The sequence below is a fragment of the Tupaia chinensis genome, unplaced genomic scaffold (assembly GCF_000334495.1).
Source record: "Tupaia chinensis unplaced genomic scaffold, TupChi_1.0 Scaffold000402_1, whole genome shotgun sequence".
Lineage (NCBI taxonomy): Eukaryota > Metazoa > Chordata > Mammalia > Scandentia > Tupaiidae > Tupaia > Tupaia belangeri.
In genome coordinates, this window is record NW_006159904.1 from 2,997,760 (window position 1) to 3,021,220 (window position 23,461).

The 23,461-nt window shown below is 36.9% G+C and overlaps 1 protein-coding gene across 1 annotated transcript in view; it reads left to right on the top strand.

The window, feature by feature from the left end:
• FREM2 (FRAS1 related extracellular matrix 2) overlaps positions 1–23,461 on the top strand; it is a 230,356-nt gene that overhangs the window by 185,532 nt on the left and 21,363 nt on the right. The window contains exons 8-16 of the mRNA XM_006154200.3: positions 1,879–2,088; positions 3,486–3,683; positions 5,754–5,918; positions 6,485–6,667; positions 11,107–11,237; positions 15,566–15,724; positions 18,181–18,484; positions 22,017–22,148; positions 22,672–23,003. Coding sequence (XP_006154262.1) covers positions 1,879–2,088; positions 3,486–3,683; positions 5,754–5,918; positions 6,485–6,667; positions 11,107–11,237; positions 15,566–15,724; positions 18,181–18,484; positions 22,017–22,148; positions 22,672–23,003 — 1,814 coding nt within the window. The remainder of the gene's footprint in view (positions 1–1,878; positions 2,089–3,485; positions 3,684–5,753; positions 5,919–6,484; positions 6,668–11,106; positions 11,238–15,565; positions 15,725–18,180; positions 18,485–22,016; positions 22,149–22,671; positions 23,004–23,461) is intronic.

Consider the following 23,461-nt stretch of genomic DNA (forward strand, 5'->3'; position numbering starts at 1 on the left):
TTAACTTTTAATGTTTTTTTATTTGCTAAAGGGTATATGTGCTTATCAGAGAGAGACAGAAGGAAACAGACAAAGTGAGAATGTTACTCCACTAGGGGATGGTCACACCGCAATCTCTTCTCCATTTCTCCTTTTGGGATTTTGGGCATACATGCACATGTGCCTGGCATGTGTGCAAGTCATCAAGTCAAAATTCAAACCACACAGTTGTTCATGTATGATCCAGCCACCTTAACCACCACTCCACTGGCTGGCTCTTAATTTTTTTAATATAGTGGAATTAGCATTATGTTTTGCATACAATAGCTGCCAAGTAAGCATTTGTTTACCTGAATTATTAAATTTTTTTTGGGGGGGAGAGATTTTTCTTTTTGCTATAGGGCGCATGCACTTGCCAGACAGACAGAGAGAGACAGAGAGACAGAAAGTGAGAAATCACCCCCCAGGGGGGATGGCCATGCATCAATCCCTTCTCCTCCATTCTCCTCCCAGGATCTTGGGCATGCACGCACACTTGCCTGGCGTGAGTTTTAAGCCACCGGATCCGGGACGCAAACCGCGGTCGACTACGGGGGAGTCCAGCGACACAGCCATTATTCTAACTGCTGGTCCCCTGAATTAGTAATTTTTAAGAGTTATTTTATTTAACTTTATTTATTTTAATTTAATCAAAGAGGAACAGAATGAGAGAGCGAGAAAGTGAGAGAGCAAACTGCCAGGTCCAGGACTCAAACCATGGTCAGTCATGTGGGAGTCCAGCACCCTAAACCACCACACCACCTGATGACCCCCTTAATTAGTCATTTTTAAGAGAAATATTCAAATTAGAGATGGAGAGAGGCAGAAAACAATGAAAATAAAGAGAATAAAGAAGGAAACTATAAAAAAGATATATATGTATATAAAATATAAAAAAGATATATATATATATGACAAATTAAATGTCTCTAATGTTTAATAAAACTGTTCAGACATCATTACATATTGATAGATAAATACAAATGGGAATCATAGGAGCAAAAGGTATGAAAATGAAGAAAGAAGCAATAATATTGCACTATCCTCCCGCTCCCAGTTAGGGTGTAGCAAAAGATTGAAGGACACTTTTGTTCTTAACTGCTTTAGATATAAGTAGAGGTATCAATAGCAGATATGTACCTCATGGTCTAAAAAATATTAATTCAAAGATCAAATGTGCCTTTTCAAAAGAAGTGGGTATAGCTGTGGGACAGAAGCTTAATATGTTGTTTTAGCCAATAAGCAACCATATAAGTAGAAAAGATTTATTTTTTATTATTATTATTATTATTATTATTATTATTATTATTATTATTTTAACTTGACCAAAGAGAGAGGGAAAATGGGAAAGCAAGCCACCAGGTCCAGGATTCAAACTGTGGTCAGCCTGTGGGAATCCAGCATCCTAACCACCACACCACCTACTGGCCCTCAGGAGATGTTCTATAGTAACTCCAGAAAAGAAATATAGACATTGAATTAATGTTGACAACATTTTAAATGTACATATTTCCATGCATAATTTATGATATCATATATTTGATTGATATTCTGATATTTTAAACCCAATTTTTATTAGCTCTGTTACAGAAGTCCAAAATAAAGATACAGGAACTATAAAAAGTAACATAGATGATCCAAAGTCTAACCATTAGACATAAAGTTCAGAACCTGATCTACCACCTCAATAATCATGTGTTGATTAATATCTTTCACATTTTCCTTAAATGTACTTTCCTGCAGTGCTGTGCTGATCTTTATCTTAAAAGTTATAAATACCTCTGCATAATTTATTTTATTTATTTATTTTTATTTATTCAGTCCCTTACTGAATAATCAATCCTCCTGTTACTGTCATAGCTGGAACAGACTATGTGGGAATCAGTCGTAATTTAGATTTTGCACCTGGAGTCAACATGCAGACTGTTCGTGTTACTATCCTTGATGACCTTGGACAACCAGTGCTGGAGGGAATTGAGAAATTTGAATTGGTCCTTCGTATGCCTATGAATGCAGCCCTCGGAGAGCCCAGCAAAGCAACAGTGTCCATAAATGACTCTGTCTCTGATTGTGAGTGTCTGATAACTTTACAATGTTGAGTGAAATAATCAGAGTTTATGTAAATGATTAAGTAGAGATATAAACTATATATGCCTATATTCACTTGCAAGAACTGCCATAACAAAATTCTATAGACTGGATATCTTAACAATAATTTTTCTCACAGTTATTGTCCTAAAGTCCAAAAATTAAGGTGTTGGGAGGGTTGGTTTCTTCTGAGAGGAGTATATTAAAGCCCTTCTTCTTGACTTGTAGGTGGCCATCTTGTCTCTACATCTCTTCTCATCATCTTTTCTCTCATATGTCTCAGCATCCCATATACCCCTTTTTATGAACATGTTGGTCATGTGGGATCATGACCCACCCTAATGATCTCATTTTAACTTGATTACTTCTATGAAGATCCTATCTACCAATAAGGTCACATCCTCAATTATTTGGAATTGTTATTTCAACAGATGAAATGTGGGGAGTGACAGATTTACATATACCAATACTAGCTGATCACATCTTCCTTTCTCCTCTTGATCATTTTGATAGCATAGACACCCTCAGAAGAAAATTTTTCATCTTCCTGTTAAATTTTAAAGATAAAAAATGGTATTATCATCAGAATCTTGGTTGTCTCAAAAATTCTTTTACCACTGATGGTTGGAACCATATGGAATTGCATAGATCCTTGAGCATTGTCTTTTTCCACTTCTCAACACAAGACACTTTTTGTCATCTCCTTCAACTGGCACTCCTGAAATTTCTCTAATAAGGTGCAGAAAACTTTGTTCTGAGACAGTCAGTTGCTGGACACATAGCAGAACTCTCTGACATGTCATCATGAAGGAATTCTGAACAATCCCCACCATGATGGTAACTGGAGGAATCTAACCTATAGATTAATATAATCTATATCTAATCTATAATCTAACCTTATTAGATATAATCTAACCAATAAGACCTATATTTAATTGATCCAGAGTAAGTCTCACCTTTAAGTTATGTACACACACACATACAGTCAATTTTCTCAATGTAGGCTGAGTAAACTGTGCTTATAATTATGTACATAACAGTATTCTCCATACCAAGAAATTCTCAAAGGCTCATGACTAATATAGAGAGATAAAAACATCTTAACACTTATGACCCTATCTTGCTTTTTAACATTTCATTGCATATCATTACTCCACAAAATAAGCAGAGCAAAATTTCAAAAGTGAGGCAATCAAAACTCTTCAAGTTAAGTGATTTGCTCTAGGTCTAAACATTGGCAAGTGACTGAGTAGGGTCTGGGATCCGATTCTTCTGACTTCTTTTCTGTTACTCTTCTGAAAAACCTCATCTTCTGAAATACCATTTTTCTTAAGGAAGTTTCTGCTCACGTTGATCCATGAGTATATTTGTTTTTGCAGTGCCTAAGATGCAGTTCAAAGAACGAGTGTACACTGGCAGTGAAAATGGTGGGCAGATAATTGCAATGATCCACAGAAGTGGGGATGTCCAGTACAGGTCTTCGGTGAGATGCTACACACGTCAGGGATCTGCGCAGGTCATGATGGACTTTGAAGAACGCCCCAACACTGATATCTCCATCATCACTTTCCTCCCTGGTAAATCTGAATTTGAAATTGTTACATAAAATTTGAGAAAGACAGGTTTTTGTTGAAAAATATATCCTAGTTAAAATCAAGGAACTTGATTTCAACAAGCTTATGACTTGATTTTACATATACTAAATGATAGTAAGATAAGGTAGATTTTAACAGGCTGGCTGGATGTTCTTTTGGTTTCTGTATTAGTTTATTGATTTCTGGTGATGTGCTATATCATTTATTCAGAACTTAGTGTACAGAAGTATATCAAATGTAAAGGTTTCACTATTCTGGGAACCAAACAATGTTTAAATCAAATAAAATCAATCCCACCTTTGTAATATGGATCCATTGCCTTAAAAAGTTTTATTACTGGGAGTAACAGATGGCGTAATTACTTCTCTGGACTCCCACATAGTCAACCACAGTTTGAGTCCGGGACGTAGTAGCTTAAACTCACACAGGGCACATGTACATATGTGCCCAAGATCCCAAGAGAAGAATGGAGGAGAAAGGATTGCTGCATGGCCATTCCCCCCCGGGAAGTGATTTCTCACTTTCTGTCTCTCTGTCTTGCTCTGTCTTTACAGCAAGTGCATTTGCCCTATAGCAAAAATCTCTCTAAAAAAAAAAAGTGTTGTGTGTGTGTGTGTGTGTATGTGTATATATACATACATATATATTTGTATATATATATAATTATAATATATATAATTTATATATATTTTTATATATATTGTGATTCTATGTATCTATATAGAATAGATTACTTTGATTCAACAACTATACTTATAAAAATATATCCTATAAAAAAGGCATCCTAAAGGTGCAGAAGGATTTTATTACATGGATATTTATCATAATTACTTATATTAATATTATTAGTAATATTAAAAACAAGTTAAATATTCAATGATTAGAAATTATTTATTTAAAAATCTGTGAAGGAACTTCAAAAAGTACATAGGAAATAATAGAATTAAAGTACAAGTTTATTTTGGTGAAACAATTTTTGAAATCTATGAAGAATTTCTTCAGAATATGCATTTTCTATGAGCTTTCTAGAAGATTCCTTGTACATGATAGGATATTTTACAGTCATTAAAAATGCTTTAAAGAAAGCATTAATGAGATAAGAGGAAGTTCAGAATATAATATCAGTCCCATTCTTTAGAGGCAAGGACCCAATTATTCTTGGCTCAATGATTTGTTCAATAAAGTCAAACATTAATAATACTAGAAACTTGTATTGTGATCAGATTAACAATGATCAACCAGTACAAGGTTACTAACTTTGCTTTCTAATTGGAATAATAGAAATTCATAAGCAAAATTGGCATTTGCTATTTTTCTGTTTTCTAAAGCAGATTGACAGGACTTAAACACAGAACTTTAAAAAAATTCTTTGTACAAATAAGGGCCTGTCATTGTACAAATATTCAGCAAATATTTTTAAAGAGCTTATTGGGGGGGGACCAGCAGTTGGCATAATGGCTATGTCACTGGATTCCCATGTAGTCAACCGCGGTTCGAGTCCTGGACCTGGTGGCTTAAACTCACACAGAGCACGTGTGTGCGTACCCAAGATCTTGAGAGGAGAATGGAGGAGAAGGGATTGCAGTGTGATCATCCCCCCTGGGGAAGTGATTTTCCCTTTCTGTCTCTCTGCCTCTCTTTCTAGCTAGTGCACACACTCTATAGCAAAAAAAAAAAAAAAAAAAAAAGAGATTATTGAGGCAGGACGGGGGATTGGGGGGGTATGGTGGTTAAAGGTGCTGGATTCCCACTTGGCCAACTGCAATTGCTTTCTCTCTTTTCCTTTCTCTTTCTTTCTTTCTCTCTCTCTCTCTCTCTCTCTCTCACTCTCTCTTTCTCTGTCCCTCTCTGGTGAAATAAAATAAATAAATAAATAAACTTAAATAGAATAGTTCCTTAAAAAAAAAAACAACTCATTCCATATAGAACACTATTTTCCGTATTATATTAATACAGCAGAGGGGGAAAAAAGCAACATCTTTGCCCTCGTGGTACTTAAGTTCCTTTTTTGGCCCGTGCGATGTGATTGACCTGCTGTCCCTCTTGTTCCAGGTGAGACGGAAAAGCCTTGCATCCTCCAGCTGATGGACGACACTCTCTATGAAGAGGTGGAGGAGCTCCGCCTGGTACTCGGCACTCCACACAGCAACTCTCCCTTTGGAGCAGCAGTTGGCGAACAAAATGAAACTCTGATAAGGATCCAAGATGATGCTGATAGTAAGAAGTTGTTTGTTGTGCTCACCTCCAAATTGGGAACTGAAATCCATCCATGTTAAGGTTTTAGGCAACTCAGAAAACTCTCTTTCTGATTAAGGCTGTAAAGCAATGGAGAAATAGGAAAAAGACTAACATAATTAGAGAGCAAAATCAACCATTAAAACTGTTAGAGCTGATGTTGGGGAATATGGCTTATATCTAAATACCAAATACCACATATTTATTACTGACTTCTCCTCCACATTTACCTTTAGGTACAGGTAGTCCTAGACCAACGATTCCTCTGTCCGTTCCACCTTTCGGTGGCTTGCTCCTGTATCATATATGTCATTTAGAAATAGGCCAGGACGCATACTCTCCAGGAACTGGTTAATTCCTAGTACTGAGCTAGACATCGTGTATCACTTCTCCCTCTTCACCCACCAATAATACTGAGTGAGGAGTCAGAGAGAAGCCAGGAGTCTAAACTAATTAAGCTCCTCTCACATGAAAAGAAAAGTTAGAAAAGAGGAAAAAACATTCCTATTACTAATAATTTTGTTTTTCTGTGTTTCCCACAATTTTAGAAACTGTTATTAAATTTGGAGAAACCAAATTTAGTGTCACCGAACCCAAAGAACCAGGAGAGTTAGTAGTGGTAACAATTCCAGTGATTCGCCAAGGAGATACTTCGAAGGTTTCCATTGTGAGAGTCCACACCAAGGATGGCTCAGCCACCTCTGGAGAAGACTATCACCCCGTGTCAGAAGGTATGGGACCCCCACGGCCTGGCCCCAGCTGGATCATGCCAACACTGAGTGTTAGTGCTGGTACCCCTGAGAAACAGAAAAGAAACATCCCATTGAAACAAAGATAAACACTTTTTTTTCATCTCCTTTAGGAAAACAAAGTCATTGGCATATACATCCAGAACTTTCCTTATTGATTCAGAGGGTAGAAGTGTTAGAAATCAGAGAATTTCTGAGTAGATGCACTAGATGGCTTTCTATTTTGAGTCTTCAACTTTCCACTGGTTTTAACCTCGTTACACTAATCGGATATTAAATGTTAATTATTCTGTAATTTTCTATTGCATTGAAAACGTATATGATAACTACTACGATAATCTATTTAGTTTAGAGAACACCAACTAGCTATTACCAAGGATGGAAAATGTTTGTGTGAACAGAGGCACGCAAATGCAGAGGTGAAATAAGGACGACAGAGACCATGAATTCTCTGTCATGTAGGAGCCTCATCTGGATGCAGTTCATCCTTCTGCAGGTTTTGGGACCATTTTGCCATTTACTTTGATGAGTAGTTCAATCAGTTCCCTCTCACTTTCTCTCTCTCTGAATTACTTGCTGATGGAACAAACACAAATGTATGTCCAAAACTAATTTTACCAAATATTTGGATCTGCTACTTTTCTACTTCTCACTATCAACAATCACTAGTTCTTGGTAATCATAGCACTTCGGGCATTCATCTTGATCTTCTAACTTGCTAAGAAAATTTAGAAAACAACTGATGGGTATTAGTCAATCAGTAACAAAGGTAATGAGGCAATCGGAAAAATGGCATCATCTATAAAAAGTATAAGAAATCTCATATTTCCTTTGCCTATATGGTACAAATTTGATAAAACCCTATAGAGCTTTACAGGTATCCTCAGACTACATTTGGTGTAAAGAATGCAGTGAAGTTGATTCTAGCAAAAATGCATCATGGCTTTTCTGATGACCCAGTATTTGAAATAAATAACATAATCCAGAAGAAGAAAAAAAAAAATGGATTGGCTACTGAACTATAGAATCTAAATTAAGTCTTTCTATACTTAGCAAATTTTACATGAAAGAAAACCTTTGAAATATTGGTTATATGACCTCGAACAGAAATTGTTCTTCTTAGAAATAAAATTATTCTCGGGACCAGCAGTTAGCATAATGGCTATGTCGCTGGATTCCCATGTAGTCGACCACGGTTCGAGTCCCGGACCCGGTGGCTTAAACTCGCGCCAGGCATGTGTGCATGTGTGCCCAAGATCCCAAGAGGAGAATGGAGGAGAAGGGATTGTGGTGTGGCCATCCTCCCCTGGGGGGGGGGGATGATTTCTCACTTTCTGTCTCTCTGTCTCTTGTTTTTCTGGCTAGTGCATGCGCCCTATAGCAAAAACATCTCAAAAAAATTGTTCTTTTTGCTAAAACAGAAATAAAGTTATAGCTATGTAGTAGTCTAACAGATGAAGTCAGAACAAAGTTAAACAATATTAAATCCACCTGTGTGTTTCTTTTATCCCATAAATGTCATAATGCTTTTTATAATGTTTATAATAAAAATTTAAGAAATTTTTTTCTGAAACATATTGTAATTTCTCCTTTTATGGTCCACACTAAGATCAGTTCTTTGCGAATAAAAAAAATTAAATAAAGACTAAAAGTTTTTTGGTGTGTGTGCTAAGAAAATCTAAAGTGCTAGATTAAAGACAAATGTGACTAAAAAAATTTGGCTAGTAAATGTATTATTGAAAACAAAAATTTAAATATTTAAAATAAATGAGTAAGTTTTTAACTTCTTTGAAATGTGGTTCATATAACTCAGAGGAACAAAAACATAAATATTTATAGGACTAAGAAAAGCAATAGAAATAAATGAAGCAAAGGAAATGTGAGGGGGTAAAATGAATGATTACAATGTTATTGAACCAAAAAGTCATTTCTCTGTTGGAAAAAAAAAACAAAACTATTCTAACTAGTTTACTACTGGAGAGCAGAGAGATGCATAAGATCTCAAAACTCTATTTTCCTATGAAATTCCCATATACAAATAATAAATATATATCTATATACCCATAGATTTTTTTAAGGGATTTTTGCCTTAGGGCACATGTGCTCACTGGAGAGAAAGAGAGACAGAAACAGAGACAGTGATAGGGAAAGTGAGAAGTCACCCCTTCCCCCAGGGGAGATGGCCACACAGCAATCCCTTCTCTATTCTCCTCCCAGGATCTTTGGCACACATGCACAAGTGCCCAGCATGAGCTTCAAGCCACAGGCCCGAGTCTCAAACTGTGGTCAGCCACGTGTGAGTCCAGCAATGTAACCACTGCTGGCCCCTAAGTTCCCGTCTTTTTAAGTGCTAAAAATTAGTGTCTTAATGTCACAGTACATAGGTCAAACCTAACAACTTAGTAGTTGAGAAATGATCCACTATTTTTATCCTCTGGAATAAGGACAATAAGTTCTCATAGGGTATGAGAGTTCTGGACTGATGGACTCACAGAATACACTAAGGCTAATGGGGAAAATGGCTGGATCTGGAAACACATGTAACTAATTTTAAAGATAGGTCTGACTTACTAACTCAGCTTTAAAGAAAAAAATAGTTGTAGTCAATAATTTTAAAATACTGCTGAAGAAAAATAAAATTACTTGAGATGCATTTTCTTGTACCAGATTCTAAAGAATTTATAATTTGTAATTACTATGATTGAACTGCAGTTACATCAGAAAGCAGCATGGGTTATCTTCTCTTTTCTAATTGGAATAATCCTACTCTATATTCTTTATATTTTCAATAATATCCAATTATTTCTCTCTTTTTTTTTTACTTTTTTGGTAGAGATTTTTACTATAGGACACATGTGCTCACCAGATAGACAGAGACAGACAGAGACAGAAAGTAAGAAATCACCCCCCAGTAGGGGATGACCACACCACAATCCCTTCTTCTCCTGGGATCTTGGGTATGCACACTCACATGCCTGGCGTGAGTTTAAGCCACTGGGAGTCCAACAAGATAGCCTTTTCACCAACTGCAAGTCCTTCTATCTTTTTTTTAAGAGTTTTTGCCATAAGGTGCCTGCACTCACTGGAGAGAGACAGAGAAAGACAGAGAGAGGGAAAGTGAAAAATCACCTGGGAGAATGGCCATGCCACAATCCCTACTCCTCCATTCTCCTCTCAGGATTTTGGGCATGCATACACATGTGCCCAGAACAATTGTGAAGCTGCTAGGTCTGAAACTCAAACCACCGCCAGCCATGTGGAAGTCCAGCACTTTAACTGCTATGCCACCTGCTGGCCCTTAACATTTTAATAATTTAGAAATGAATGGTTCAGATAAGGATTCAGGTAATTGGTTTAATTTTCCTGATAATGAAGCAATTCTTTTTAGTGAAAAAGGGAAGAAATGGGTAAAACTCACTAACATTTTTCTAAAATAACTCTTCTACATTTTCAAGGACAGAACAACAAAAATAGGTCTTTTCAATGTATATGATTTGATATTGTATAAAAACTCAATAATTTTATATCCATAGTATGTACATGTATATAGACCATTTCTGATTATGTAATACATGCAATCATATTCATTTGACTTCATTTCTATTGGTTTAGAAATTCAAGGGTATGAAAGTCAGTATTAAAATTTGATTGTCTATGCCATAACTCAGTACTTTTTTTAAATTATAAATTTATATATTGTTGTTAGAATTTTCTTTAGATAAAATAGATGAAATAGAACAGAAAATATCAGAGTGCAATGTGTTTGTTAAAGATTAGTGGAACCAGCCACAATGGCTCAATGGTAACACAACATTGCAATTCACACAGGAAGGTCCACATTTTCATCTCATGATCTTCTTAAATATGCCAGGCTCATGCACAATCATGATCCTGCCTGGCTGAGGCCAGAGTTCACCTTGTATCTTTATCTCTCTTGAAAAAAATAAATGAACTTAGGGAACCAGCAGTTAGCATAATGGCTATGTTGCTGGACTCCCACGTAGTCAACCACGATTCACGTCCCGGACCCGGTGGCTTAAAACTCACGCCGGGCCTGTGTGCGTGCGTGCCCAAGATCCCGAGAGGAGAATGGAGGAGAAGGGATTGTGGTGTGACCATCCCCCCTAGGGGGTGATTTCTCGCTGTCTGTCTCTCTGTCTCTGTCTGTCTGGAGAGCGCACACGCCCTATAGCAAAAAAAAAAAACCTCTCCAAAATAAATAAATAAATAAATAAACAAAAATAAATGAACTTAAAAAAAAAGAAGTGATATTTATAAAATTCTGATTCCATTTTACAGACACATGAACTAGACTGCAGTGCAAAATGTATTTCTCATTGTAGGCCACAGTCAAAAAAGCTTGACCAAAACGTCTCATATGATTATGCAAAACATTTCAATCTATAATTTTGCCTTTGTAGAAATTGAGTTTAAGGAAGGAGAAACCCAGCATGTTGTTAAAATTGAAGTAATCTTCGATGGTGTAAGAGAGATGAGAGAGGCCTTCACTGTTCACCTAAAGCCAGATGAAAATATGATAGCAGAGACACAGGTAAGTAATTTGTATATTTAATGTATATTTAAATTTATGGACAACCTTTTGTCAGACAAAATGCTATAAGTAATCACATAGTATACAATAAAGAAATGAGTCTTTATACGAACCTTACCCAAAGGGGACATGCTTAATCCCTTTTACCACATAAATATATTTTTGTTCTGATTAAATCATAGCCAAGAAATTTCTGTCTCTTTCTTTATAAAATCATGTTTCTGTGAACTCAAGGACCCAGTTATGTTATCAGTAATGATTAAACTTGGAAGTAACCTTCAGAGAGAAAGCATCACCTCAGCTCAAAAATAAGACCATTAATTCAGTTCTATGACTCATTAAAACAGACTTTTTTACCTATTAAACCATTTGCTATCCCTCAAAATCGCCACCTATTCCTTCTAGTTTTAGCAGAATTTGATGTCCAGAACTTCATGACCAAACTACTAAAACTTGTTTTCTATGCTTATTTAAGCATAGAAAAACATACTGACTAAAAGTCAGGCAACAATCTCATAAATTAACAAAGATAATTTTATGTAGCCAATGGAAAAAAAATTATAATTTTCATGTAGAGAACAGTGAGAAATAAGAGTTTATTATCTGAAAAAAAATCTGTGTGTATCAATCATTGGTCAATTTTCATGTAGAGAACTGTGAGAAATAAGAGTTTATTATCTGGAAAAAAAATCTGTGTGTATCAATCATTGGTCCAGTTAGGAATTGGTAAAATTGTACGTAACAGTAGCTCATTAGCTCATTAGGAAGCAATACAAAAATAACACTTTTACTCACACACTGTGAGTTCTTGTAAGACCACAGTAGTACTGTACTGTGCTTAAAGAAAGAAGTCCTTGAAAAAGCGAAGATAAAACAAAACTAGAAAGATATGTTTAAAAGTAAAGATATGGTAAAGCTAGTAATCAATAGGCTTTACAAAGTTCTTGATTTTAGCTTTTTTTAAAAATTTCATTCCAAAGAAAGACTCTGCTGCACCATTTTGACTTTTTTTGTTATGTAGTTTTATACAATGAGTAATGGTTATAATAAATTTATGAAGTTGAGACCTGTGGAGGCAACTGTCTACTGAATAATTGGTGGATTTGGATTTAAACTTGCTTGTGTATAAAATAGTTGAATCTGCATTTAGTCCTGACATTCAATGTTATTATCAATATGTGTGGACTTAAAATTTTTTCTAGCTTTTTTGTGTTCTCTTATTTCTATTTGTCTCTCTTTAGCTTCCTGAAGAGCCAGTTTTGTTTTGGTGAATTCTTTTGGCATTTGCTTATCTGAGAATCATTTAATCTCTCCTTTCCATTTGAAGTGTAATCTTACTGGGTATAGTACTCTTGGCTGAACTTGCTTTTCTTTCCGAGTTTTAGATGTTTTCCTAATATTTCCTTGTCTACATTGTTTCAGCTGAGAAATCCAGTGTTAGTCTAATGGAGTAACCCTTGTAAGCAACTTGGCATTACTCTCTTCCCATTTTTAGAATTTTGTCTGTGTCTGATTTTTACACTTGAAAAGTATCTACTTATTTTATCTCTACCTGGTATCCTTTATATCTCCCAGATTGGGATGCCTGCATGCCCCTCTAAATGTGTAAAGTTTTCAGTTAATAGGTTATGAACAGTATTTCCTGTACCTTTACCTATCTCTTCACCTTCTAGAATACCTATGATGCAGATATTCAGCCATTATGGTGTCTAGGATTTCTCATATAATGTCCTCATGTTTAATAGTTATTCTACTATTCTTTTCTATTGCTTGGACTAAACTGGAGACTTTGTCTTCAAGGTCAGAGATTCTTTTTTCTCTGTGGTCCAATCTGCTTTTGATACTTTCAAGGGAGGTTTTGATTTCCTGCATTATATTAGTTATCTGCAGAAAGTCTGTTTGATTCTTTATCAGTGTGTCTATTCCTTTATGGAGCTCCTCCTTCAATTCATGGAAGAATTTTCTTATTTCTTAAATTTGGTTGTCTGTTTTCTCTTGCATCTTGTTGAGTATTATTACAATGAACATTCTGAATTCCTTTTCTGACATTTCTGTAGTCTCTTGTGTTTTATCCACTGTTGGTGAGGAGTTACAATCCTTTGAGAGGTAGATATTTCATGGTTTTCTCCTATTTCTTAGGGTTTTTCTTTGATTTTCAGTCATCTGGTGGCATACTCACTTATTCCAACTTCTTTTGAGTATGTTTCTGTAGCTGTGTGCTCCTGCACTTCTTTATATGTGTAAGCTCTGTGCCAATTTCCCTTTCTACTGTGGGTGGGAGTATGGTATATCTACAAAGGAATTTAGGGTTTAGGTATTCAAAGGGTAGTTTCTCTCCTTTTATTACTAAGGGAGTTATGGCAAAAGAATTTCTCTAGATCCTCCTATTTTCAGATGTTTGGTTCTTGTATATCTAAACCTAGATGTTACCAATGTGGATGGAGATTGAGCTGACAGGTAGAATGTAAAATGGTAGACCTCATGGGCTAGAGAGTCCTTCCTTCCCAACCCACTTCCCCCACAGCAGACTGGGAACAGGCCTCTGCTGATGAGCTTAAGCAAAGAAGCTTGGCTTGGGCCTTCTATATCTGGAATTGTAGGATCTCCCTGTTCCTCTTTCTTTCTCATTATCATTTGTAATCTTTACTGCTTGATGGTATTTCTGCTACAGTACCTATTTTGTTTTGTTTTTGTTTTTGTTTATTGAGAGAGATTTTTTGCTATAGGGGCATGTGCTCACCAGAAAGACAGAGAGAGAGAGACCAAGAAATCACCCCCCAGAGAGATGGCTATGCCACAACCTCTTCTCTTCCACTTTCTTCTTGGGATTTTACGCACGCATGCATACAACCCGGTGTGACTTTCAAGTTGCTGGGTCTGGGACTCAAACCACAACCAACCACATCGGAGTCCAGCACCTACCTTAACCACAGCCAACCACATCGGAGTCCAGCACCTTAACCACTACACCACCTCCTGGTCCCACTTTTTTTTTTTTTTTTAGGTCTCACATATTTATTAGTGAACCAACCTACCAATGCAGAACTTAGAAACACAGTGAAGCATCATTTTTTTCCCCAGTAAACACAAGTGTCCAGTCAGTGGTGACAATTTTCAGCTTGATGTGGCAAGACCATAGTGACCTTGGTACAGCATAAATATGTGGCCCATATCTTGTCCAGTTCCTCATAGACCCAGCTTGGTTCTTCTCCAGTGTCTCCTCTTGGAGTTTTATCTCATTTTATTACCAGTTTTCATTCTAATCCACTGGGTAATAGGACAATTTTGCTTCCATTTTTTGGCCAGAAGCCACTTGATTCTGAATGTCTTGTAAGAAGACATGGCGAAGAGACAAGTGGACCACACACATACCTACTTTTTTTTTTAAGTCATATTTAAAATTCAAGGAATATTGGAATTAAAACTTTATCAAATATATATTTTTATGTCTTGATCACATAAAGGTGAATCTTCTATTATATTCATGGAGTAGTAGGTAAAAATCTTTGGGAGGGAGAAGAAAGGAGATCATTTCACATTAATAAAAACATCTTTTACAAATATGTAGAGTGAAAAGCTCATAAAAAAGTGGAATTGATGCACAAATTTATTTTGATCAAAAATGTTTCGAAATTTATGCAAAGTTCTTTCATAATACACATTTTCCATGAACTTTTTAAAGACCCCTTTTGGTATGTTTACTATAGATTTGGAATCAGATATGGAAAGGTTGATCAAGAGCCAGGGCAAGTTTACTGCAAGATGTTTTCATTACCTCCTCCAAAAGCAGATACACATAGATTCTTCTTCTACCTGGAACTCAACTACTTCTCTGCCTCTAGTTTGGCCATGCTCATTTAACACTTTGCTTATCACTGGCATCTGTATCATCATGCTGCATACATCCTATCACCTATGTGATCTCCTTTCCTTCAGGATCTTTCAGCTTTCCTCCCAGTGCCAATTAATTGAATTTTACTCCTAGACCTTCCACTTCTCAATCCCAAGACAGATTTAGCTACTATCATTGCAACTAGAGGGGAAAAAGAACAGATCCCAAATATCTTGTGAGCCACTGACCAGCCTTTGAATTAGCTGTCCCAGCCTCAGATTCTCTCCCCTACAGTTATAAGATTCAACAAATAAGGTGCTGGGCTTGAAGTCAACAAACCACGTTAGTCCTGTTGCTTCACGAAAAGCACTGGGTGTGACAATGCTCATCATAATGAGGTGATGAGTTTGGAGGCATCATGAATGTTGTCCTGTACTATAGAAGTCCCAGAAGTCTAACATTTCAGTCATCAGTGATAATTATCTTTTCCTTCTAGGCTACCAAAGCCATAGTATATATAGAAGAAACGAACAGCATGGCAGATGTCACTTTTCCTTCTGTCCCTCAAGTTGTGTCCTTGCTGATGTATGATGACACTTCCAGAACTAAAGAGAGTGCTGGCCCTGTGTCTGGCTACCCTGTCATCTGTATCACAGTGAGTAGGAAATTGACAAAATTGAGGAAAATTGTCAGAGAATTATTTTAAATAATTATAAACTTTAATCAATATAGTACTGGCTTTCTCATGAAGAAATAAAGGTGAGAAAATACTACTACGTTTAAGCTTTGAACTTTGTAAAGAAAAATATAACATTAATCAGATAAAGCTCCCATTTTTCTTCCGTCACCCAGCAAAGGTTTATTAACTGATGTGTACATAGTGTGTTATCTCAAAGTCTGCCACTGATAGAAAAATAAATAATGTATGAACTCTAGACTCAAGGAATTTACAAATAAGGAAGAGAAAAATATGTATGAATCACTAGCTATAACATGAGAAGACCTCAAAAAGATTTTGGAAAATTGGAATTAAAGTACAAATTTATTTTTGGTGCAAAAAAACTGTTTTAAGCCATAAAAAAAAATTTGCATGAACTTTTTGTAGACCACCTTGCATACAGCAAGATGTGAGCATCATGAAGAGAATGATAAAAATTAGGAGCTAATACTGCAGCTCCCAAAAGAGAGAAGGCTTGAGATGGTCAAGTAGCATTTCAATAGTTTAGAATATGAGTCTGATAAGGAAAAGGCCTTCCAGAAAGAAATTATTGCAAAACAAGCTACATCTGGAGAAGCAGCATAAGAGATGGCATATTATCATTACTTTCTTTTTTTCTTTTTTTTTTTAGAGGTTTTTGCTATAGGGCATGTGCACTCGCCAGAAAGACAGAGAGAGACAGAGAGACAGAAAGCGAGAAATCACCCCCCAAGGAGGGATGGCCACACTGCAATCACTTCTTCATTCTCCTCTCGGGATCCTGGGCACACACATACATGCACCTGGCGTGAGTTTAAGCCACCAGGTCCAGGACTCAAACCATGGTCAACCACATGGGATTCCCCAACATAGCCATTACGCCAACCACTGGTCCCTAGCATTAGTTTTTTTATTTGCCTTTTCTTTTCTCTGAATTCTAAGCTCCTTGTGTGCTATAACTCTGACTTATTTTATATCACAGAAGCCAACTATAATGACCTACATATGATAGGTATACAATAAATGTTTAATGGATTGACAAGGCAGGAATAATAATTTGGTGACAAATTATGGAGATTTCCAAATGTCTCACTAAGGAATTTTTACTTCGTCTATTGGGTAGCTGGGTGTTCTTGCCCAGCAAATAACATGATCAGAGAGTTATGTTGGCATGTACTAGAGCAGTAGTGTGTCTCCTGATAGGAAGAAAGGCCCTGAAATATCCAGATGGCATTAATAATGAAGAGGAAGGGACCAAATTAAGAACCATTTCAATGGAACCAGAGGGTAGTGTACTGAGAAAACTAATGTTCACAGCTGGCTAAGGTTGGGGATGGATTGAGGCATCAAGACTCTGTTGAGTGTTCTCTCTTGTTTATGAAACAAATTAATCAACTTTTTTAAAAAAATTCAGTAGAAGAATAACCAAGATCACTGACCCAATGGAATGCAGAGAAAGCGAAGGAAGGATGGAGTGAGGAGAAAGGGACAGGGAAAGATTAAAGATCAATTTGCAATGCTGGGGACTCAAGAAACAATGTGAATAATTATAGATATTAAGTTAAAGGCAGAAATAGACAATAAACTGTCTGAGATGCAAGATTAGCTTCATAAAATCTATCACGACTGGGATTACCAATTCGGAAGTTGCATGAGCGGCATAGAAATGGGAGAAGACAAAGCCATAAAAACACTATGGACAATTGAGATCAGGAGATGTCATAATGGTTATATTGCTGAACTCCCACATGGATGACCGTGGTTTGAGTCCCACACCTGGCAGTTTCAAATTCACTCCGGGTGTGTGTTAATACATGCCCAAAGTCCCAAGAGGAAAGTGGAGGAGAAGGGATTGCACTGTGGCAATCTTCCCCAAGGGGGCGGTTTCTCGCTTTCCGTCTTTCTGTCTCTCTCTGCATTCCCAGCAAGGGTAAGCACACTATAGAAAAATCGCTCTTAAAAAAAAAAAAGAAAAAAAGAGGAAAGAGAAAAGTAAAAATAAAGAAAAAAGAAGAAAAGAAAAACCCTGTGATAGAATTTAATAAGAGGGAACCAGCAGTTAGCATAATGGCTAGGTCGTTGGACTCCCACGTAGTTAACCGCAGTTCGCGTCCCGGACCTGGTGGCTTAAAACTCACGCTGGGCGCATGTGCATGCGTGCCCAAGATCCCGAGAGGAGAATGGAGGAGAAGGGATTGTGGTGTGACCATCCCCCTTGGGGGGTGATTTCTCGCTTTCTGTCTCTATGTTTCTCTCCATATTGAAAAAAAAAAAAAAAAAAAAAAAAAAAAAAAGAAAGAAAGAAAGAAAGAAAGAAAAAAAAAAACTCTCCAAAAAAATAAAAAGAATTTACTAAGAAAAAAATTCCTGTTTCTCTATCCTATGGTCCTAATTTAACTATTTGCTTCCCATAGGCTTGCAACCCCAAATATTCAGATTATGACAAAACGGGTTCTATATGTGCAAGTGAGAACATCAACGACACATTGACCCAGTACCGATGGCTCATTAGTGCACCTGCTGGCCCTGACGGTGTGACCAGCCCTATGAGAGAAGTGGACTTCGACACTTTTTTCACATCATCCAAGATGATCACGCTGGACTCCATATACTTTCAGCCTGGCTCCAGGGTGCAGTGTGCAGCTCGTGCAGTGAACACCAATGGGAATGAAGGGTTGGAGCTCGTGAGCCCTATTGTAACCATCAGCAGAGAAGAAGGTAAGGTATTGCCATGCTCACATGAAGTCTCTGGAATCTCAGGGAATTTCTGATATTTCTTTTTCTTTTCTTTCTTTCTTTCTTTTTTTTTTTTTAGAGGTTTTTTCCTATACGGTGCATGTGCTCACCAGAAAGACAGAGAGATAGAAAGCGAGAAATCACCCCCCAGGGGGTGGTCATACTGCAATCCCTTCTTCTCCATTCTCCTTTCGGGATCTTGGGCATGCATGCACACACACCCAGCGTGAGTTTAAACCACTGGGTCTGGGACTCGAACCATCGCCAACCACATGGGAATCCAGCAACACAGCCATTCCACTAACTGCTGGTCCCTCGAATTTCTGATGTCAAATTTCTGGTGATTAATTCTTCCAAATGTCCTATGTATTTCACAGTATATTATAAATACTTAAAAATAAAAGTCTATTTTTACAAATAAATATTTAGTCATTATACACTTTTTGAGCACCTATTATATTCCAAACATTGTGCTTTATCCTTACAATAAGGAAAACAGGACAAGATCCTTATCCTTGAGGATAAAAGTTGATGGCATAGATCTTTGTGTGTATAGGGCACTGAAGTGCCTGAGTTGGTCAGGAAGGGCTCATCAAAGTGGAAATACTTAAGCTGAACCTTGAAAATGGTAGAGGGGAAAAAATATGAGTAATAACTCATAGAAGTATCAGAGAACACATGATATTCTGGGATCAACAAACAGAGAATTTGGAAGCTTGTGAGAGGGAGAAGAAGGATCAGAAGCAAAGCAGAATGGTAGATAAGGGTCAGATCTGGACAGGAGGAGTATGTGCCATAGAAGGAGTTCGGCCAGTTGTTGGGTGAGTAGAAGTTTAATGGGGACAGAAAGGCAAAGACAGTCCAGTAAAAAGGTATGTGCAAATGCTCATACCTTGTTATTACAAGGGAAGATGTGTTTAGGGCTGGAGCCAAGGATACACTGGGGGCAAGTGAATAGGATGTGGGTGAAGATAGCATTTAAAAGACAGGAAATCCATCTTATAAATGAATCTTTCACTCTGTAGAATTGTAATGTGTTTTTTTCTTTTTATTTCTATTTCTTTTTTTTTTTTTGGAGAGATTTTCACTGTAGGGTGCGTGCGCTCGCCAGACAGACAGAGAGAGACATAGAGACAGAAAGCGAGAAATCACCCCCCAGGGGGGATGGTCACGCCACAATCCCTTCTCCATTCTCCTCTCGGGATCTTGGGCACGCACGCACATGTGCCCGGCGTGAGTTTTAAGCCACCGGGTCCGGGACACGAACCGCAGTCGACTACGTGGGAGTCCAGCGACATAGCCATTACGCTAACTGCTGGTTCCCTCTATTTCTTTTATACATTCAATTGTGTTACTTAGCTTAAAAAGTGAATATTCCAACATGTGTACCAGTCTAGTTCACCATACTAGAAAGTTATCTTCAGTAGATAATAATCCATTTCTTTGTCCCATAAATGCCTTGCCTCTCTATTTTTCCCCTAATGTCCTTCTTCACACTCTACTCTTTCACCCACCCATTTCCCACATTGTATCTTGTGTTCACAACCATTTACTTAGCTTCTATAGCCTTTAGTCATTAGGTTTGGGCCATAGAGTGCACACACTCAGTATATATTAAGTGGAGACATACAATGTCTCTCCTCCTCACTTGGCTTGCTTCACTCAGGAGTAAATCTTTCATATTCATCCACTTTCTGTCAAAAGCCAGGGTATTCTTGTTTTTATGGCTGAGTAGTATCCTCACTTGACTTGCTTCACTCAGGAGTAAATCTTCCATATTCATCCACTTTCTGTCAAAAGCCAGGGTATTCTTGTTTTTATGGCTGAGTAGTATTCCATAGGATATATGTGCACAGTTTTTCAAGTAGATTTTTTAAAAGATTATGTTTGTGATTCTATTTCTAAAACTCCATTTGCTTACAGCATTCAGATATACATTACCTGCACAAAAAAAACAATATTGTATTTACCACCTCCCGCCATAATATATTCAGGATCAAATATTTATTGATATTGTATATAATAAATACTCTCTTTCATTAGGACCAAAATGTGTGGTGTTTCAGTTTCTCCTTAACCAAACTACGGTGCTGGTACAAAACTAATTGAACAATGCCTTAAAAGAGTTGTCTTATTAAGGAAAGAGTCCAGATGCTGTGGCCTGTCTCTGATTTTGTCATTATTCTAACAAGTACCTATATTTTCTGTTTTGTACCAATAGAAAGGAAGTTATATATTTCCTAGTTCTCTTAAAGTTATATTCTAGCATCTTTGTTTCTTCCATAATGTTCAAATGAAAACATCAGAATTTCTTAAAGGAAACACTTGAAGGAAGAGTTTCATGTCAAAATTCTAGAGAGTTATTAAGAGGTATGAGGTAGAAAAGTAGAAAGAGATAAAATGGATTATAATTTGTAATACACATATTGTAAATCACGTATATAAGGAAAATTCTGCTGGGCACGTATTGCTCTTTGATTTTAAGGAGACTTTAGCTTTGTTTAGCTTTTGATCTTCTTTTTTGAGAACTGCAATGACTTCCTCTTTTTATCATTTTTTCTTGTTTTTTTTTTTTTCTTTTTTAAGGTTTTCTCTACAGGGCACATGCACTCTCCATAGAGAGACAGTGAGAGGGAAAGTGAGAAATCACCCCCAGAGAGGACTGCCACATTGTACCCTCCTCTCAGCTCTCCTCCTGGAAGGTTGGGCACACATGCACACACCCCTGGCATGATTTTCAAGCTGCCGGGTCCAGAATTCGAACCATGGGCAGCCCACATGTGAGTTCAGCGCCTTAACCACTATGCCACCTGCTGGCTTCCTAGCTTTGGTTTTTAAAATGAGTGCAATTGTAGTTTTACCCACTTATAAACAATGTATACTTTATAACTAATCATAAATAAATTATTCTAAAGTAAAAATCAAATTCACTTAATTTAACTACACTTTCTTTTTTCCTACTGACTTGCACTTATTTTTACTATATCTTTTTATACCTTATATTAAAATCATTTTGTAAATATAAGCATGACCTAGAATTACCAGCACCTAATAAATCACACTGAACGATGACTACTTTTTCTCAAACTTTTTTCAATCTCCATAATGTTAAGTGATGGCTGAACTGTCATGGTAACTTTGGGCACTGTAGTCTTCTGCTTCCTTTTGATAAACGCTTTTAGCCATGCCGAGTTCACAGAGCATTATCAAGTCTATGAAAAAATAATAGAACTTAATTATTTATTTGCTTTTATATTTACATTTAATCATTGTACAGTACACAACATGGTTTTCCCAGTGTGAATACAGTGCATATTAGTCAAGTCAGACACCCTACCATATACATTATCATCAACAGATGATTGTTTGTGTGTCTATTAAATGTTTTTTTATTTGTTCATATTTTCCCCTTTCACCCCTAATAGAACCTATTTTTAAAATGTTCATTACATTTTAAAATGTTCATGTTATCCATTGTCTCCTCATAGAATAAATATGTTCTCTTTTCCTTGAGGTCTTTGTCAGCCCCGTGTGCCTGGGGTCGTGGGAGCTGAGCCATTCTCAGCTAAATTGCGCTACACAGGCTCTGAGGACCCTGACTACACAAACCTCATCAAGCTCACTGTCACAATGCCACACATAGATGGTAAGTGATGGGTAAGCAAATCCATAGAAGTATTGCATTTAGGCCTTCTTGTTCCCTAGTTTATTTTACTTAATCTTCTAAATAACCAAGCTAAAATCAAATGTTCAATTTGCGTGTTTAACTTAAAGTCCTTCTGTTCCTTTCAGCTATTTCTACTTTCTACACACTTTTAAAGTCTAACACTTCAAGCATACTTGAAAAGTTAGATACATTTAATAGATGAGATAAATACAAGACAGTTTCTTTATTCAACCTATTGCAAGTCATCATACCTTGTAGCCTTTGATAAACTCCAGTGACATTGTTGACAGGATATGTCAAATAATAACTTAGAGTCATTATGAAATAGACTTAATGTCATGGATCTCTTGAAATATTCCTGGGGAGCCCCAGGATCCTTAGGACATCAGTGGTGTGCAATGTTTCCTAACACTTGCTTTTTTAAAGAGATATAGAAATTATAAAGTGTTCAAGGCTCTTGGCGACCCAGAAGAATGGTAATAATGATTTAAACTCCTCATAGGCATGCTGCCTGTGATCTCTACGAGAGAGCTTTCCAACTTTGAACTCACCCTCAGCCCCGATGGCACAAGAGTTGGAAACCACAAGTGCTCCAACCTTCTGGATTATACTGAAGTGAAGACCCACCATGGTTTCTTGACTGATGCTACAAAAAATCCAGAAATTATTGGAGAGATGTATCCTTACCAGTACAGCTCATCTATCAGAGGCTCCGGTACCTTACGCTTTTACCGAAACCTAAACCTGGAGGCCTGCTTGTGGGAGTTTGTCAGCTACTATGACATGTCAGAACTTCTGGCGGACTGTGGAGGTACCATTGGAACAGACGGTCAGGTACAGATTTTAACATCTTAGCTTTTATCACTGGGAAAAGCAATTGATTTTATTCCTGTTACATAGATTTACACTGATTCCCAACTTCAGTGGTCCATTTTGGTGATATAGGTCATTTTTCATAAGAGGAACCAGATGGTTGATGTGAATGGTATGAAAATTCATGCTTATTGCTGGAACAATGAACCAAAATATGCATCTTTTAACAATGAATTAGAAACATTATCATTGTATCTAAAGGACACTATTTAAGCATTTCCTTAAGCTCCAAGTCTACTCTAAAAATCCAAGTACAGATTTTTCTTCAAAGTGTACGTTGCTACTTCTTGTTGATATGCATAGATGTCTGAATTGTACCATGAACCACCCAAAGTGAGGATTTGCAACCCTGAGAATCAGACTAGGTCTTCTCCCCTCCTTTCTTTCTCCTTGGTCTACCTTATCTTTTTCTCTTTCCC